We start from the raw sequence: 19651 nt of genomic DNA, 5'->3' as shown, positions 1-19651 counted from the left end.
TTTTATCTTGATGTATTCATTTTTTTTAAATGATACGAATATTCATGTTATGGAAGTTTATTATTTTTAGGTGTATTTACGTATTTATATAATTATATTAAGTTCCCTTGAACCATAGGGGGCAAGTTTTCTATGAGTCAAAATTCTCCTCTGTTGTGTATACATAGTTTATACTGCATTGCAAGTCCTATTGAAATGACATTATTTTAGGTTATTCACATTATTGTACATACTTGTTGATAGATCTTTACATTTCTATTTTATATATATATATATATATATATATATATATATATATATATATATATATGGTATTCTATAGTAATAAAGGAAAGAGAGAAAGCATGTCATGCTTCCACATTAACTGCAAGAATGTAAAAGCAAGGTTGATGTACGATCTTCACCTACTTGATAGATAAATCAATTTAAATATATGCAGTAACTTGTAGTACCACCTTCAGTCATTAAGAGGCAACCCTCCATAACTACAGTATACAGCAATTCTCCTATTAGTCTAGCAAAATAAAACACTATGGTGAGATTGCTGTAAATGGATGATAAGCAATAGGGTGGAAAAGGCTTTATCCAGAACAGCAAAGATTCAAGAATAAAAACTTGCAAACCAAGAGGCAAACAAAGCAGACAATACAAAGAACAAATCCAGGTAAGATAACAGAACCTGGAAGCTAACAGACATTCAGAGCCGAGTTTTAAGAAGCATTAAGAAGTTTTAAGAAGTATTAAGAAAATGCTGTATTCTCCTATAATGTGGTCTGTTAATTACAAGTTACTCAGTGTTACCTTCTTGCACACACTACCTGCAATGAGATGTGTGTGTGGAGGGGGGCTGAGAGGGAGGAGAAAGATTCCAGGCATAAGTTGCAAAGTTCAACTGCTCCAAGCCAATGGCACTCCCAGTGATGAGAGGTAAAAATTGCAACAGGCTAAAATGATAAGTGAGGAATGGAATACCACGAGAACAAGGGATGGGTAAATAAGAAAGTTGAAGGAACTGTGGTGGAGTGGTCATAAGTGACTTCCATTTTATATGAAGCTCAGCACTTCAGTTGGTTTATAAAGGAGGGTATATGTATGTCACCTCCGCATAGCTTCAAATTATGAAATCCAGATAGGAATTGCCATCTATAATGTGGTAACCTTAGGAGCTTGTTCTTTAGTGTGTTAGTCTTGGTAATGTCCTTGAAGATTTCAGAAGGCGCATCCATGTCCATGATAACCACATGGCTGTGTGAAATATGTGAAAGGATGTCATAAGGAAGAGGGAGCAGTCTTGTTTTCTGCTGCTTTGGAGACTAGGACTCAGAGCAGTGGGTTCGAATTACAGGAAAGGAGATTATACTAGAACATTAGGAAAGACTTCCTGACAGTAAGAGCTGTTCAACAGTGGAATACCTTGGAGTGTGGTGGAGGCTCCTTCTTTGAAAGCTTTTAAACAGAGGCTGGATGGCCATATGTTGGGGGTGCTTTGGTTGTGCTTTTCTTGCATAGCAGGGGGTTGGACTGAATGGCTTATGTGGTTGCTTCCAACTCTCTGATTCTATGTGGTTTCTTTCATTGGGATCACATATAATGCATGGGTCACACTTTCCCCACTCCTGTGTAATCTGTGGGGATCAGAATTTTAAGCTTTTGCATTTTAGTCTAAATTCTGAACTGATGTTGAAAAACATAACCTCACAGATGCTTGCAGGCCAAATAGCAATTTATAATTCAAGAAACTGAATCAAGCTAAAAGTTGTCACCACTTCCAATTACATCATATAGAATCTCCTCCATCAAATATTCCTACCAAATTTCAATTTTATATTAAACAATTTGTTTAACGCTCAATTGCATCAAGTGGACCTTACCTATCTGATGATATCATGATCTACATTACCTTGCCCATTTGGAAAAGCCAATTATGTTAGATATGGAAAAATGAATATCATCATATCATTATGTACATTCTAAACGTCTTTGCCCATTTTGATGGCAATCTATGTTATTAATTAGATCATCAGATTTTGTGAATCAACACTGGGGTGAAAATAATTAATGTCCCCTAGTATCTTAAATTCTTTTCCTAAAGATTTTAGACTGATACCTTTTTGCTGTCCATCGGTAAACAAATAAAAGCTTCTGAAGACTTATTGTTCATGAAAATGAGCATTTTAAAATATGATGATCTATTTATTGATTGATTTTTATTTTAACTGGTTAAATTGATTTCTAATTCAATTATATTTTTAAACTTTCATATACAGGCAGTCCCTAAGTTACAAACATCTGACTTACAAATGACTCATAGTTAAGATTGGGGTTGAGACAACAGAAAGTGAGAGAAATTTATCATCGGAAAGGAAATTCAATCCTGAAAGAGTTATCATGGGGGAAAGGTGCCTCCAATTAAGCTTGTTTCCACAAGAAGTCATTTTTTTTTCAAAACCCAATTATCACAGGGCCAGAAACTGAGGCAAAATCTTCTGAACAGGAACACAGATAACAAAGCTAACATCACAAGGGTGTTAACCCTTTCCTATGGTATCCAAAGCTAAATAAATTATATATATATATAATAAGCTAAATTATATATATATAATTTATAAAGCTAAATTATATATATATAATTTATAATTTATATAATATATAAAGCTAAATTATATATATATAAGTCCTAAACTAGGAAACAGTTGGGATATAAACATCAAAATAAAGAACAAAAATGTCTTCCATCACCAGCTATAAACTGCAAACTATATTACAAATAACAATGAAAATGTGTAGAAACTCCTCAGGAATAGGGTTTCTTTATGTGTTCCCAACTGTCTGTTTTGCAAGAGACCTATAGAATGTGAAAGCTGTGCTATGTGTATATGTAATATTTTGCCCATAAATTTTCTCTCTGCTTAGAATTTATATTCTTGAACTTTTTCATAAAAGATGGGATAGATAGAGAATCACTCAACAGAATCACAATAAAGGTAATTATGGTTCTGTCAGCATTTCCATCATGAACTCCATTTAGCATTGAGGGCTTAGCATTTCCATCATTTCAAAAAATGTCAGACTGAAAGCTGGCACTCAGACTAGCAGCCTGGATGCAAATTTGTTTACACAAAATATTTAAATCTGTTCAGCTGCTGAACAGCCAGAAACTTTAAACTTCTAGAGATTCCCCCCTTTCATGGGATTCTGCCAAATTCTCCATAAAGGTACAACCATCTGGAAATGCTTAATAACAAAAACTGAACTCATTTGTCATTCTAAACCCCCTTCACACACTCCACTTGTTGTGAAACAAGTAGTCTGGATTTATGAGAACAAACAAAATATTTTGACATTGTACATAACTCCTATTTCTCCCCTCACATCCCTTTTTACTGAATTACCAAATAATATAATGTCATTCACCAGTTGTGGATTACAAAATACCATATTTAGGTATTAAAATGTGTAATCATAATATTAGTTGATATTATGATTACATATTCGAATTGGCGTTAGTCTAGAACTTTACTTCTACCATGACTGTCAATGGGAAAGAAGAGTGTGGAGTGGACTACTCTTGGAACCAACATTAGCAAAAATAATGGAGTCATGATGGATGTCTTTGGTGCACTGAATATGTGCTACCTTGTTTATGTTGAATTTTAAACAGTAACAGGCTTCAATAGTACTGAGATCTGAAACCTCCAGAGAATACCAGGGATCTTCATATAGGGCTAGGAATGAATGCTGTCTGAAATCCTGAGAACTGCTTCCAAGAGCTAAGAATACCAAAAATAGACCAATCAATATTCTGATTCCTAATAAGGTGCTTCCTATGTTGAGATGCCACTTGCATGGTACTGCTATCTTTATGAAATCTCAGCAGAACTCTTCTGTTGATACTGAGAAATGTCAAGTACTGACTATGATTAAATAAGTTTATGACCCCAAGGGAGAAGTATTGGTAAAGAAGAAAACATAGCAGGCTATGGGAAAACAGAATGGCTCTCAATTGGCAAAGGAGTTGAAGGAGCTGCATTTAAGATATCGTTTATGTTATAAATGATATGTTAATTTGTAATTTATATGCAGAATATATCATATAGAAAGCAGAATTACGTTCAGAAGGAAGAAAGCATGAAAATTTGAGAAGGAATATTACCAGTTTAGATTATGCAGATGGGACCATATAACTAGCAGAAAATAAAGGCTTGTAATGCCTGTTGAGGAAAGTCGAGGAAGAAAGTGAAAATATATATATTGAATACGGTATTAGCAAAAATAATAGCTAATGCTTATTTACACCACTGTAGAGTGGTTCATGAAGATATCAACATTTTCTAGGCCTCAGTTCAGTCATAAATTAAATTGAGACTGAGTCAAGAATTCAGAAGAAGACTAGGCTCCAAAAGGGCAGCTATGAAAGGACTTAAAGATATGTCATTAAATACCAAAGTAAGATCATCCGTGGCATGGCATTTCTGATATCTGTGTCTAGTTATAAAAACTGGACAGTGAAGAAGATGACAGGTAGAGAATCATTTAAATGTGGTACTGAAGGAAGATTTTAGGGATATCAAGGATTGCTATAAAGACAAATAAATGAGTTAGAGACAAATCAAACCTCACAATAAACAAAACAATTTTACTGAGCCATTGTACTTTGGCACATTTTAAAATGACATTACTCATTAGAAAACACAATACTTGGAAAAATGGGAGGCAATAAGAAAAGAAGACAATGGGTTCATTTATACTGTAGAATTAATGCAGTTTGACACTACTTTTAACTGTCATGGCTCATGCTATGGAACCCTGGGATTTGTATTTTGGTGAGACACTGGCACCCTTTGGCAGAGAAGAACAGAGGTTTTATAAAACTATAAATCCCATAATCCCATAGCACTGAGTCATGTAAATTAAAGTGGAGTCAAACTGCATCAATTCTACAGTTAGATGCATCCTATGTTACAAATTAACATACCCAATTAAAAGCAAAAGGGAAAAACATGTCAAGAGAAAGACGTTGTCAAGCCAACCCTTGTCAGGACCGCCTACCATCTGGATGTCCTCACTGCAAACGAACACGTGGATCAAGAATAGGTCTCTACAGTCATTGACAGACACACTGGCAAGGCCCTACACTTGAAGGAAATCATATTCGGCCAAAAGTGATAGCCTATAATGACGATGACCCAATTAAAGATGCCACAGACCTAAGCCTTCAAGACCTAGGCAGGGTTGATAATGAGGGTGTCTTATTAATACATTGCCATATGTTGAAACTGTCTTGGCAACAGTTAAAGACAAAAAGCTCTTTTACATAATTCCCTCTCATAACACCAAGTCTAGCTCTATTCATTGATGCATATCTCTATTCAGTCTATGAGAACTTTAAAAATGCTCCAAAAAGGTAGCAAAAAATGTAGCAATAATTTCAATCAAAATTTCAGAAGAGTGAATGACAAATGTTTAATTCACCCCAAAGAACACTACATTGTTGGTTATCAATTATTTTAACGAATCATGTTGAAGCACATATAATCTATTTACTTTCTTTCCGTCTAATCATGACAGAAATAAAGAGGTGCAATACAATCCACAGAGATTAAAGATTACCTAAGCAAGTGACCAAGTAAGCTCACAAAGCAACAGAAAGAAAAGCAAAGCTAAATCTATGGGAGGGGTTGTCCCATTTTGGAAAAAGTTATCTCCTCTTATCTAGTCCTTTCATTAGTTATGCACTCTTACTTGTCTTCACGTGTGATGGTGATGATGGAATGAAAATGAGAGAAGGGGACAAAGAAGCATTTGGATTCAGACCTAATATAAAATAATTAGAGCTGAAGAATTAATGAAGGAGCAACAAGAGAATCAATAAACCTTCTTATTTTCCACTACAGTATTATCATCATCATCATCACCCCCACCACCATCATGAATAAAGGTAGAACATGTGTCAGAGAATCCCATTGAAGTATAGGAGTCTGGTGGAAGATGGCTTGATTTGAAAATGATACTAACTTTGTAATGCAGAGTTCTTCATTGATTCTTCATCCATACATACACATTAAGGTTATTTATACATTTCTGACATTGCTAATATCTTTATAAGTAACTGACTTGCTAACATCAGTGATATTTGAAATCAATCCCCTCCTCCCCGCACCCCAAAAATACTAATTTCTTTTCTGCCCTTCCTTCTTCAAGACTATGGAATATATGTGAAGGATTATCTCCTACAAGCCTCACAACAACCTTATGAAATAAATTACATGGAGAAATGTTAATTTACTGTGGCCACCTAAGAAGTTTCAAGGATGAAACAAAACAAAAAGAGATCAGCTCAGACTTTCAGTAGTCCGTCTCACATTTGTTCTTCAGCAGAATGTGACAATGTTGTTCAGCTCAAGATACTATGATAAGAATAAGCATAACAGCTGCTTCTTAATTTTCCCATTTTTCTTTTATTTAGCCTTTCCTATCAATATGATTAAACAATTCCCATTTTAGGGCTCTCTAAGCTGGTATGAAAAAGAAATATATTCCATTAATGTAATTAAGCATGGGAACATTTTTAAATCCAAGGCTTAAAGGAGCTCCATGTTACAGCACCTCCATTAGTTTCTACAAAATACTTTACTGAGCATAACTAAGATTTTAATCAAAAACATTGAAAACAGGTTGAAACCTGGCGGTAATTCAACTAATGTCCTGCCAGGAAATTTTTAAAAATGAAGGCTCTCTATGGCCCAGCAGACATTAAATAGAAGATTAATTATTCTGTTACTATTGCATTAAACTTAGCAAGCTCTCCTTCACATGCTCAGGTGCGTGATATAGGAATGCGTTCTAATTGCCAGCTACGTGCTCAATTCACCAAATACCAGGTGGAAGCCATATATTATTGAAGTCAACAGTAAACAGAAACAAGATTTGAGTTTAATGGCTCCTGCTTAGTTATTGCTACTCTATAACCTCCATGCTTTTAGATATAGGTTGTATCTTAGCGACTAGCTGATGTCTCAGCACAGGACTACTTGTTGAACTGCCTCCAGAAATGTATTTTTCTGAAATGATTTATTTACCAACATGGAGGTCCAAAAATCTTTCATGGTGTTGTGTGGGTAGGATTGCTTCAAAAAAATACTGAAAATGACTTCTGATAAATCACTTTTCTGTCTTCAGAGTGGAACACGCTACCTGTAATTTTTTTAAGCCCTAAAGATTTATAGATTGCAGTCTTTTAGAAGAGGTTTGAACAAAGGTAATGGCTTCTTAGCACAATGCATGTATAATGGACTAGCTGTCATTACTACTGTGTAGATAACAAAATAAAAATAAAGGTCTGTCTCAAGAAAAAGCTCTGTCTTCAACAAAACCTACTCATCTAAAAGCAAACTGTTCTGCTTTAGCACTTTCTAAACAATTAACAGCCTAGCGGTCTAATCAAGATATATAACATGTGTTTATAATTTCTGTTTTCTGCTTCCCATTTTACTTTGGTCATACTTATTACACTGCAAGAAACTAACAGAGCTATCAGAAAGTTTCAATGATCTTAAGCACAGGTTTCAAGCAATAGAGAAAATGCTGTCCATGGCCCTTAAACAATCCTTAACATGAACAAGAGAAAGAGCTTTGAACGAATCTATGTTGTCTGAAGCAGGTTTCAGTCTCTATGTAATTACAAATTGTTCTACATAAAAAGGCACTTCCTCCTAGCAGTGTGGTGAAATGGTTTGAGCATTGGACTACAACTTTGGAGACAAGGGTTTGATTCCCCACTTGACTGTGAAACCACTGGATGACCTTGGACAAGATACACTCTCATATCCAAAAGATCCCATGATAGGTTTTGTTAGAGTTGTCATACTTGAAGGTGCTTGAAGGTCATACTTGAAGGTATAAAAACAAGAATAATGTCAGTCTACCATATACTGTATACTGCCACCGTGCTGATCCCTTTAATGCCTTATTTGCAATGACTGGCAAAGTAATTGCAATCTACAGGGGCAACATAATGTATGCCCCAATTTAGTTGAATTCTAACTATAACTGGTGGGATGGCTTTACAATTATAGAATCCATTTTTCAATATTTTCCTCATCTTTTCCTTTTAGTTTTATAGAATTGCAAGCAAGTTCTGCAACAACCTTCTATCTTAAATTCTTACAATAGACGATTGTTGGAATGCATCCAAGATGATCAAAGGTCTCAAAGCCAAGCCCTATGAAGATTGACTTAGCAAGTTGTATATGTTAAGCTTTAAGAAGCGAAAGCGGAGAGGTGACATGATAGCTATTTTTAAATAACTGAAGGGATGTCATGTAAAAGATGAAGCAAGCTTGTTTTTTGCTGCTCCAAGACTAGAACATGAACCAATGGATTTAAATTATAAGAAAAAAACATTTCACCAAAACATTGGGAAGAATATCCTTACTGTAAGCACTGTTCAACAGTGAAATAGACTATCTTTGATGGTGATGGATCCCCATTTTTTAATCTCTTCTAACAGAGACTGGATGGGCATCGACACCCACATGGACTAGGTGGCTCCTGTGGTACATTCCATGCTCTTTCTTCATGTAGATTGTGCATTAGCCTAAGGCTACACTTCTCCTAAGTGCTATGGGGGAAGGAAGATACAAGATGGAAAGAAAGGGATCAATTGTAAGGAAAAGCAAAAAAGAACAATCTCTATCCTCATCAGAAGAGAGAGTGCAGAAGTGTTTATTTGGAGAGATTGGTATCCTTCTCTGTTATGAATTCACACAGGCAAATTAATAATGTACGGATATACACAGAATACTATATCAGTACCTAACTATGTAAACAACTATTCTCTCTGTATGTACAGCTACTAATTTTGATGCATTTCATTTTTCAGTCTGTGTTCCTGAACAGCTCTTTAGCAGCTGAGGTGCACATGCCATTACCAAACTTAACATAGAAAGCTACCAGTTTAGGAAGTATGCCCTCACACTAATCTTATAGATGGTACAACTACTAGCTCTCTCAAATCCAATTACAACACTAAGCATTGGCATAAGGCACTTGAAATCAAAGAATAATAAAATTCTACCAATGGATGGGACCATAGGTTATCTAGTCACAAATCTCTCCCATGCAGGAATACACAACAATCATGATCCAGAAAGATGTCCACCCAGCCGTTGTTTGAATAGCTCCAAAGATGAAGAGTTTAGCACCCTCTGAAGTAGTCCATTCCATAAAGCTCTTATAAAAGAAATCTTCTGAATGTTTAAGAATATCATTTCTTATTATCTGAATCCATTGCTTCATACTCTAATTTCTAAAGCAGCAAGCTGGTTCTGTCTTTTACATGTCATCCATCCAGGTATTCAATGATGACTATGTTGTTGCTTCTCAGTCTTCTCCCCATCCAAATTAAAATAAAGCAAGAGTCCTAAGCCATTCCACAAAATGCTTCATTTCTATGCCTTTGATCATTCAGGTCACCCTTCTCATATATGTCCTAACTTGTTGGCATTATTCATGAACTGTTGTGCCCAGAACTGGACACAATCATCCTTTGTATTCCTCCTTGGTGGCTTTTCGCTTCTTTCATTTCTTATATATGTTTCTTCTAATTATCAGCTCATCTGAAAGTTCTTTGTACATCCACCCTGGTTCCTTTAGACTGCATTGAGTGCCATCAAAATTTCACCCTTAGGAAACTCCCGTGCAATATGAATTTTTTTCACCTTGAAAATTTCTGACCATTAGATTTTACTTAGTATTCATTAGGCTTACTAAAAACAGCTTTCGGTTTGAATTCCAGGATGAGTGGCTGGCTATGTTTGGCTTTGTTTTTGCATGGTCACTTTCACTCAATGATCCCATTATTTTCACCCCACTGACTGGGTCATCTCTGTTACTGGGATCAAATTGAAATAGTTGATCTATTTGTTTATTCCTCTACCTTTTACACAATGAAATTATGTGAAATTACTGAGGAATTTCTTAGATCTCACATACTTTATCATGATGCTATATTGTACTCATTAAACTGTGCCTTAGAAATGAAAGAGGCTACAGGAGAGATCCTACCATATTTTCTCTGCAATTAGTATTCATCCTATTAACTGAATTATGACTAAAATAATTTCCCTTACTTTATGTCAAATGGACCATCACAACAACACTCACAATTCACATGAGGTATAATATCCAATATTCCTAAACTGTGACTAGTTTAGAAAAAAAAGAACTTGAGAGAAAGTTGTTGTTGTTGTTGTTGTTGTTTTTGTTAGATTTATTTATACCCCACTTTATCTCTCCTGGAGGAGACTCAAAGCGGCTTGACATAAAACCATTAGCATATCATTTAAAATATATAAATATGCAAACATTAAAACAGAATTAAATGTAAACAGTATTAAAAATTCACGGTCAAAACCCATTAAAACATATTCAAAGTTTAAAATATCCCTACTGTGATTAACATTCCTACTGTGTAGGAAAATACATCAAGCAGGAATCTAGCTATATCAACAGCTTTTCTTTCAGTCCCAGCATAACTTTTAAAGAGTAGTGTTGACTTCCTTTAATCTGAGATTTTTTTTCCCACCCTATCCACTTTGGTCTCATATTGTGTACATTATTCTACTAATTTGCCCATCTTTCTTTACATAATGAATAAAGGGTTAGACAATGGAGATGTATAAGTATTGCTTTCTATAGTTCAATCCACTCAACACCTTGTGAGCTTTAGGAAGATGTATGTAGAAATATGAATAGCTCTTCAGTGCAACTGTATCTCCAGATAATATTTGGAAAACATATATGATCTCTGTGGACAACAAATACACTGGAAAGGCTGGTTAGCTAATCCATCGACTGCATAAACCTTCTCCTGAAAGATAATTTTTCATTTGTTGGCATCTTTTTGAAGTTCATTCTCCGCCTTCTCTACTTTGCCATTACTCGTACTGTCCTCCTCCCTTTCTTACCATTTCTGACATATCTAATATTCTTTTTAATCCTCCTGCACCCACACTGATTGACATTTTTGGGTAACAGCCTTCTCACTGTCATGCCATGAAATCAGAGTTGAAGCAATGTAGACTAGAAGGAACTGAAATGGAATATAAAATATGCATACAAATATGTCTATATTGCTGAGTATTGATGTCTCTCCTCACACACATACTCATGCTAGAAATTCTTCTAATGTCCTCCTACAGAATATGATAAGGCTCAAAGCCGAGGCCAACCAGCAAGGCCAATCATAAAACAGGCTTCATCACTGTTATCGATTTACACTTGTTAAATTCATAGTCTTAAGTACCATTCAATGGAGATCCAAGTCATTATCATGAAACTGATGGAGTTGATGGCGGGACTAAGATAATTCACAGACCTGTTTCACCTCAACAGTCAGATAATTTGAAAGGAATACAATTAACAAGGATTTAAAAACTTCAGTTCTCAAACATCCTCTTCACTAGCAAGTTTCGGAGATAACAGAAAAATACGGAAGTCAGATTGGGAGAAATATTCATAAACTTCAAACCTAGGTTTTAAAAAACAAACAAATAAAAACAAACTGTGGTCATGAATAGAAGAAGCAACCTAAGCCAAAATGTGCATTCATCTAATTATGTTTACATCCCTAGGCAGAGAAGAAGAACAAAAATGTGTTTGTCTTTGACATTCAACACTTAAAACTGAGAAAGTTCAGCTTGAATATTCATTTTTCGAGCTTTCAGATAACTAATTGGTTGAAACAAGGATAGGGTTTCTTAGCTGCAATAAAGGCCAAGGTCTTTGTTAGACTGAAACCCCTACACAGTAAGGCATTCCACTTCCACGTGCTAGGGATATCTATGGGTGACATGGGACTGTCTTTTTCCAACCATTTTTACAGTTGAAAAACAAATAAACATCTCCCAGAGCTCCCTTTACTGCTTTTCTTCTACTTAGTATTACTGCTCGCCACTATCTCCAGCTTTTGCTGGGCTAAGCTCAACTTGTCTTTGCCTTGTATTCTTGCGGCAAAGACAAGATTCCTGAGGCTGTGATGACCTGTTTCCTCTAGGTGTTATCAAGATCAGGGCAGCCCCTTCAATTTAAGGCTTAAGAATGCAGTTGAGTCCAATTTCCAATCCCCAGCTACTCACAAACTGATTTTGGGCAGCCACTGCACACTTCCCAGAAGACTACTGGTGTTGAGCCATCTCCAGACTGCCTTGTTAACACTAATACTATTTGGCACCCATACCGCTCAGATCTCAAGTGGACCCTCTTTCTGTGCTTCAGTTCTGTTAAACAGAGATGGCAGGAGCTGGATCTTTATGTAAATTCTACGGGTGCTCCAACACTAAGCTATGAAAACTCTGAGCTGAGTCAGACTCTGCGAAGTAGCCTGCAAGGCAAAGGGGAAACTTCCTAATCAAACACGGGCCTTTTCATGTCATCTCTCCTCCACAAGCTTTAAAAATCCAACTCTTTTTTTGCTATACTATCTATATGCATGAAGTGCTATAACTGGATACTTTCCTGACATAATAAGAATATAAATCAAAAGATTTTTTCCCCCCAAATCATAAAGACGGTAAAGCAAACACTGGGAATAAAGGCAATGCTGTAGTGAAGAAATCACATGTTCCAATAATCATGTTTAGCCAACACTTTTATGGGTACACCAGCAATTCTAGAGGGGCCCCTGGTGGCACAGTGCGTTAAAGTGCTGAGCTGTTGAACTAGCGGACCAAAAGGTTCCAGGTTCAAATCCCGGGAGCGGAATGAGCGCCCGCTGTTAGTCCCAGCTCCTGCCAACCTAGCAGTTCGAAAAAATAAAAATGTGAGTAGATCAATAGGCATCGCTCCGGCGGGAAGGTAACAGCGCTCCATGCAGTCATGCCGGCCACATGACCTTGGAGGTGTTTATGGACAATGCTGGCTCTTCGGCTTAGAAATGGAGATGAGCACCAACCCCCAGAGTCGGTCACGACCGGACTTAACATCAGGGGAAAACCTTTACCTTAGCAATTCTAGTGGACACAAGGGTGAAGGGCGTTCCTAACAAGCTGATTTCCAACATACAATTTAATTCCTATAGAAGCCAACAAAAGGGGCACATGCTGATTTTTAAAACGGCAACTGAGAGACAATCCAATAACTTTCAGGGGGAACATATTGGATGAAATCAAAAAGTCACAGGGCACATACACACCACAATTAACCAGAAAATCTTATCGTTCTAAAGTTGATTGGAGTCTGGGATGTCACCTACTCTAAATCCCTACCTCATGTTGGAGTCTTGCAACTACTATGGCATCGCAAAACAGTGTTCTCCAGCTTTTTCTTAATTTTTTTGAGAGAAGATAAGTCTACCACATGACAATTTGTTTCCACAATCAACTAGATGTTGAACCGTTAGAACATTTCTCTTCATGTTTAGACACTATAATTTAAATCTGCTTCCTTATATAATCATAGAAGCATAGAGTTCAAAGACCTCGTGGGTCATCCAGTCCAACCCCCTACCAAGAAGCAGGAAAATTGCACTCAAAGCACCCCTGACAGATGGCCATCCAGCCTCTGCTTAAAAGCCTTCAAAGAAGGAGCATTCACCACACTCTAGGCAGACAGTTGCACTGCTGAACAGCTCTCCCAGTAAGGAAGTTCTTTCTAATGTTCAAGTGGAATCTCCTTTCCTGTAGTTTGAAGCTGTTGTTCAGTGTCCTTGTCTCCAGGGCAGCAGAAAACAAGCTTGCTCCCTTCTCCCTATGTCTTCCCCTCACATATACCATTTATACCGTTATGTCTCCTCTCAGCCTTCTCTTCTGCAGGCTAAACATACCCAGTTCTTTAAGCTGCTCCTCACTGGGCTTGTTCCTTGAAATACCGCCACACAAATCTAGAGTGATCTGTGCCCTCTAGGCATTGCAAACAAGGCAGGGGCCATCTTCCCCCCTGTGCCTTGTTGGCCAGCCACAGCAATGTATTTTAGCACATTTGAAGTGTTGTGATGTCACTTTTGGCTGCCATTTTGATTGTTTTTTCCCTTTTTTTATTTGGTTTGGGGACCCCAGAGGTTATGGGGCTCGTCAGGTTTTGGAGACAAAAATCACCCCATAATCAGCCCAATGTAAAAATAAATACTTGGGAGCTTTGAGGGGGTTTTGGGAGGTCTTATAGGCTGCAACAAAGGGTCTAGGGCTATATAGGGCCTTCAGAACACACTCTGCCCACCCTTGCTTTAGAAGAACCGAAAACAACTCTGTTGTAGCTCTAGAATGGCAACTATTAAAATATTGGTTTATACTATTGAACTGTTTCAATAGTAATTTTTGTGTAGGAAATCATAAATTCAGGGGCTAGAAATTTCTAATCTAGAGTTATAAGCACATGCATCAAATTAGCAATTCTCATTAATCGTTGGTAGGGAAACTCATATCAATTTATAATATAGGCTCAGAAAGGCTAAGAATGCTAAGACACCAACCCATTGTCTTCAAACAAGACCACTCTGCCTTTGACAGATACAGTCAAGGATGCAACTTGGACTGCATCTACAATTATCTCTGTTTCTGTGTCTGATAAGAGCTGAAGTCAAACAACATCTGAACGGCCACACATTCCCCCTACTCAATCTTCTTTTGGCAACAGTGACTTGAAAGTTTTCTTTAGAACATGTTAACCCTGCTATGTAGTCCCCTATTCACTATCTGACCAATCAATCTTCCTCTCTACGAATCCACCACAATTTTAACAAAGAAATTCCCTGGGCCACATACCTATGCCAGTTTGACATGTGGCTTTCTCCTAGCCAATCATCTGTGAGCCCATGATTCATACATTGCCTATAATACTGATCCAATTAATACTGCAATCCTATTCATACTTACTAATAATGAATCTCACTGAACTCAATTGGACCTGAGGGTGCATTTTTTGTTGTTGTTTTTTTTAGGATTCTCTTGCACAAGTTTCAAACTGCTGTGGTTGTAGCAGTTGCTGCTGCTACTAGTAGTACTAGCAGTTATATGCTTATGTGTTCCACTGCTGACTAACAGCGACACCATGAATTTCATAAGGTTTTCTTAAGCAAGGAATGCTTAAACAATGGTTTTCCAGGTCTTTTCTCTGAAATACAGCCTACAGCCTGATTTTCATTGGCAATCTCCCATCCATATTCTAACCAGTGCTGACCCCATCAAACTTCCATATCAAACATGATTTGATGTCTTTAAGGTATAGTAGTACCACCAGTAAAATGTGTCGTCCTATAGGTAAAGCTCTTTGCTTATGTTAATCACTGGTGTTAGGCTGGATCTATACTTCCATACAATGCAGTTTCAGAATGTGGATTAACTGCATACAACTGAATAATATGAGTCTTCACTGCCATATAATCCAGTTCAGTCAATCCATATTCTGAAAGCAGTATAGATCCAGCTTTAGTAACTCCTCCCTTGCCACCACCACATTTCCTTCCAGCTTCGTAATTTATAGGAACCATCTATAAGTCCCCTGTTACCTGTTTGCGACAAGTAATAATTCCTTTCATCTTTGGTTTTCTTCTTTATTTCCAGAACCATTTTCCCCAAGTCTTCTTTCTGCTGCCATTACCATAGTATTATGTATGATTCCACCTGGATAGTCCACTTGTTTGAGTGTATTGTTGGATTTTTTTAAAAGCTACAATTAAATGTATGAGGAAACTCGGTGCTATAGGTAGACTGATTGTGTTGGGGCAGCACTGAGTGACATGGAAGTTCTGTCTGTGCTATCCAATTCATGATGGCTTCTGCCCACATCAGCCAACCATCCCTTGATGTTACAATCAGCAGATGTTAACCACTCATATGTGAGACAACGCTAAATTCTCTGTAGCACTGTCTTCTATTTTTCCACCTTCCCCTTTGCTTCAACAGGTGATTGGAAACCACTCTTCCAACCCATCGCTCTCTCCTGATATAGCAGCGGTGTATATGTGTCTTAAAGAGACGATAAATTCACTGGTGCCTTGAATTACTGTAAGAGACTGCCTCCACTTGACCCTCAGTTACAAAGACAGGTTTCCCTCCATTCTCCTCATTGCTACTTCACCGGTCCAATTTCATCCTTTTTTAAGCATAATACATTTTCTGAAGCCACAGTATTTATGTATATTCCCCCAACACACACACACACAGAAAGACCACATACGGATTGCGTAGCTCTGTCTTATGTTAGTAGCAAGGAAACCAACCACAAGGAATTGGAAAGGAGGTGGAACAAGACCCAAAGATGTCTATTAATGAGTTGTGTCCTATTTTTTAAAAGCTGCCTTGCACACCTCCATGTGCACACATACACAAGCGACGGTCCCCCTTTGGCTCGGAATAAGCGGTCCCTGGATCTCTTCGCTGAATCATTTCCCTGAAAAAATTGGGCAAAGGATGACAGGGAAGCAGATTGCGTCAACAGCTACAAAGCCAGACAAGCTTTCTGTAATTAGGAGGTACATTAAAATTCCAGGCATGTCCCCTCCACTTGGGCTAAAAGATGGGGGGGGGGGGTTTGAGGTAAATCCTCCCCCCCCCTTTTTTTTCCCCCTGCCAGTATCATCAGCCCTAGGCAACCCTGAATGATCCTGGTCCTTCCCCCCTCCCACCATGCAAAGCAACCAGCTGCAAAGCAAGACAATCAAGTGTTTCATAAAAAAGACTCAGCTCCATTGCAAGGGGGGGGGCAGCGAGAAGAGGAAAAAGCAAGCTCCTTTTCAGAAGAAAAACGCCAAACAGTCCAGTGGGAATGGAGGACTCCAAACTCAAAATTCTTCAAACTCCCAGAAGCCTCGTCTCTCTCCTTCCTTCATCCCTTTCTTTGGGAGGGGGGCCGAAGGAGGGGAGGGGGCAGGAAAGACAGAGCCCCTTTTTAATTGCCACAGAGATCCTCACGAACATGTAGGCACTCTGATTATACTAGGATTCCCTCAAGTAGAAAGTAGACTGTCATCTTGCTAAAAGTATATCCATCAAGGAATCCATTCATTTCAATCTGACCTGGATTAGGTGATTTTAATTCTTGTTTTGATGTCATGTTTTAATGGGATGGTTTTTAATGTTTTTCTTTATTCATGGATGTATGGATACATGCGGCACTGAACTGTTGCCTTTGTAAGGCCTCCTTGAGTTCCCTTCGGGGTTGAGAAAGGCGGGATACAAGCATGACAAATAAATAAATAAATATAATCTATGGGATGCCAATCTATCCGCCCTCCCTGTACCTGACCAAGCATCCATCCTTTCCAAAAGCTGCCTTAAGAATCCTCTGGCAACCCCCTCCCCGATTCATTAAGTCAGAAAAGGAGGGGGAGATCTTTGCTCTCTCAGTGATAGCTCATACCATCTCAGTGGCTTAGATTTTTAAAAAAAATGGGGAAAGAATAGCAACTGCGTCCTTCAAATCCCACAATTTTGTCTGGCCAAAGTGCTTCTCTTCCCACTCCAACGCTCCATAACTTGGGAAGAGGGAAATGTATTGCTATTCCATTTTTTTTCCTCCAAGAGAAAATGCAAATAGTGACACATTTGTGGTATGTGTGTGTGTGTGCGTTGCCAGCAGAGATCGGTCTGCCTGACTCGGTTTTTAAGGGGAGGGAAAAAATGCCCCAAACAACCTCAAGCCATTCCTTGCGCCCTGTAGAGCCTTGGCGCCCCAAATATCACAACCCCTCGATGATAAAAAATAATAATTTTTGGTGGAAAAAAAAAAAGATGGATAGGGAAGGTTCGAGGCATCCTCCGGAGGCAACTGTATGGGAATATCCTCGCGTTGAAAGGAGACTGTGGGACCCAACTCACGTCTCGGGCTGGAGCTGCTGCAAGAATATTTATGGGGCGCCCGTTCTCACTCAACTGCATTGAACGCCAGGCTTGGCAAGCAAATTGCATTTCCTATCGCAGGCGAGGGAGATGGGAATTAAAACACACACACCACACACACATACTGAGGGAGAAAGCTTCGCACCCTTTTTCTCCTTCCTTTCTCCAGAGGATGGTTGGTTTCAGAAAGCACCCAAAACCCATATAGGAGCATTTTCAAAGGAAGGGGGAAACCTTGAGAAAGGACAAAAGCTCCGACTCCATCCCTACACATTACACACCCTCCCTTGGGGTAAAACATTGTCTCTCTGTTTCGGGGCGGTGAAAAGGGGAGGGGGGCAGGGGATAGGACGCAAGACCCCCCCCCCTCCTTTCCCTCCTTCTCCCCAATTGGCCCCCCTTTCCTTCCCCCCTCATTCCACCCACCTCCCCTCCCCCTTACCCTTACCTTTCACGCAGGACAGCATCCAGAAAAAGACGAGGTTCCCCAAGGTAAATCCACTCGGCATGCCCATGATCCTGCCCAAGAAGAGACCCAAGAAGTCCGGGCCGTGGGGGCGGCGTGGGCGAGGTCTCACGCATCCCCTTTGCCCCAGATCGGAGGGAGAGGAGGAGGCGGCGGCGGCTTCTTCCCTGGGCCAGGTGGCTCCTTTGCAGTAGCAGCAGATCCGTTGCATCTTGTGCGGCTGCCTCTCTCGCATCCGAGGGAGAGGGAAAGGCGAGCGGGAGAGCGGCCGTGCCCCCTCCTCCTCCTCCTCCTCCTCTTCCTCCTCCTCGTCCTCGCCGCCGCCGTTAACGCGCGTCAGGCTCCCTCTGCCTTGCCCCAATCCCGCGTGTGGCTCCCCCTCCTCTTCCTCTCCTTCCTCCCTTCTCCTCCTCTTCTTCGCCTCCTTCTCTCTTTCCCTTCCTTCCTCCTCGCCTGGGTCCAAGCCGCCGAGCGTGTTTGTGCGCTGCGTGGGTTGTGTGTGTGTGTCTATGTGTATGTGTGAGTGTGTCACAGCTCGGCGTGGAGAGCCTTCCTGGGATCCCACCTCAGCAACCTTGACGCGGAGGAGGAGGAGGAGGAAAAGGAAGAGGACTCCCCGACGGGGGCAAAGAGACGCACACGCGTGTCGACGCGCTCACACGGAGAAAGGAGACCCGCACTCTCCCTTCCTGTGGAGGCGCTGGCGTTGCCTTGAGGCCACCAAGGCCCGCGTTGACAAGAGTGAGACCCCGCTCAAAAGCCTATCCAAATTGACATCTGTGAGGAGAGGATTCCCATCACAAGCAGCGACGCTTTTGGGATGGACTCAGCGACCGGCTTGGCTCCTTCTCGCTCTTCTCTCTTCTGAGGAATCGGTCCAAGAGTGCGCTTAAAGAAAACCCCAAATAAAATGATACCTATCAGGAGAATATGCCTCTCAGCCAAGCCGCTCCGTTGAGAATGACTCTGGCACCCAACTCTGCTTCCTCCTCCGTCCCCCACTTTCTTTCCCTCCTTCCTCTCTCTCTCTCGCTCACTCACTCCTTGAGAGAGAGGAAAGGAATGGAGGTCGGGTCCCCCTCCCCTCTTTTCTGGTCTTATGTGCTGTCCATGGCCCGAATAACTGGGTTGCTGAGCGTTTTCCGGACTGTATGGCCATATGCCAGAAGCATTCTCTCCCGACGTTTCGCCCACATCTACGGCAGGCATCCTTAGAGGTTGTGGGGTCTGTTGGAAACTAGGCAAGTGAGGGTTGTGTGTTTTCCGGGCTGTATGGCCATGTGCCAGAAGCATTCTCTCCTGACGTTTCGCCCACATCTATGGCAGGCATCCTCAGAGGTTGGGAGTTTTG

At 39.7% G+C, this 19651-nt stretch overlaps 1 protein-coding gene across 8 annotated transcripts in view; it reads right to left on the bottom strand.

Annotated features, from left to right (window-relative positions):
• csmd3 (CUB and Sushi multiple domains 3) overlaps window positions 1-19421 on the bottom strand; it is a 709139-nt gene extending 689718 nt beyond the window's left edge. For 3 of the 8 annotated variants that reach the window (XM_062980075.1, XM_062980076.1, XM_062980077.1), the window contains exon 1: window positions 18283-19406. In XM_062980075.1, the coding sequence (XP_062836145.1) occupies window positions 18283-18535 (253 nt within the window). In that variant the 5' untranslated portion in view covers window positions 18536-19406. Of the gene's footprint in view, window positions 1-18282 lie in introns of all 8 variants that reach the window. The other 5 variants (XM_062980078.1, XM_062980080.1, XM_062980079.1 and 2 more) reach the window with 3 other exon arrangements.
• Window positions 19422-19651: the final 230 nt, after the last annotated feature.

This window comes from Anolis carolinensis, chromosome 4 (genome assembly GCF_035594765.1).
Source record: "Anolis carolinensis isolate JA03-04 chromosome 4, rAnoCar3.1.pri, whole genome shotgun sequence".
NCBI classification, from domain to species: domain Eukaryota; kingdom Metazoa; phylum Chordata; class Lepidosauria; order Squamata; family Dactyloidae; genus Anolis; species Anolis carolinensis.
Note: the sequence above shows the minus strand (reverse complement) of the source record. Positions and strands in the feature narration are given on the sequence as shown.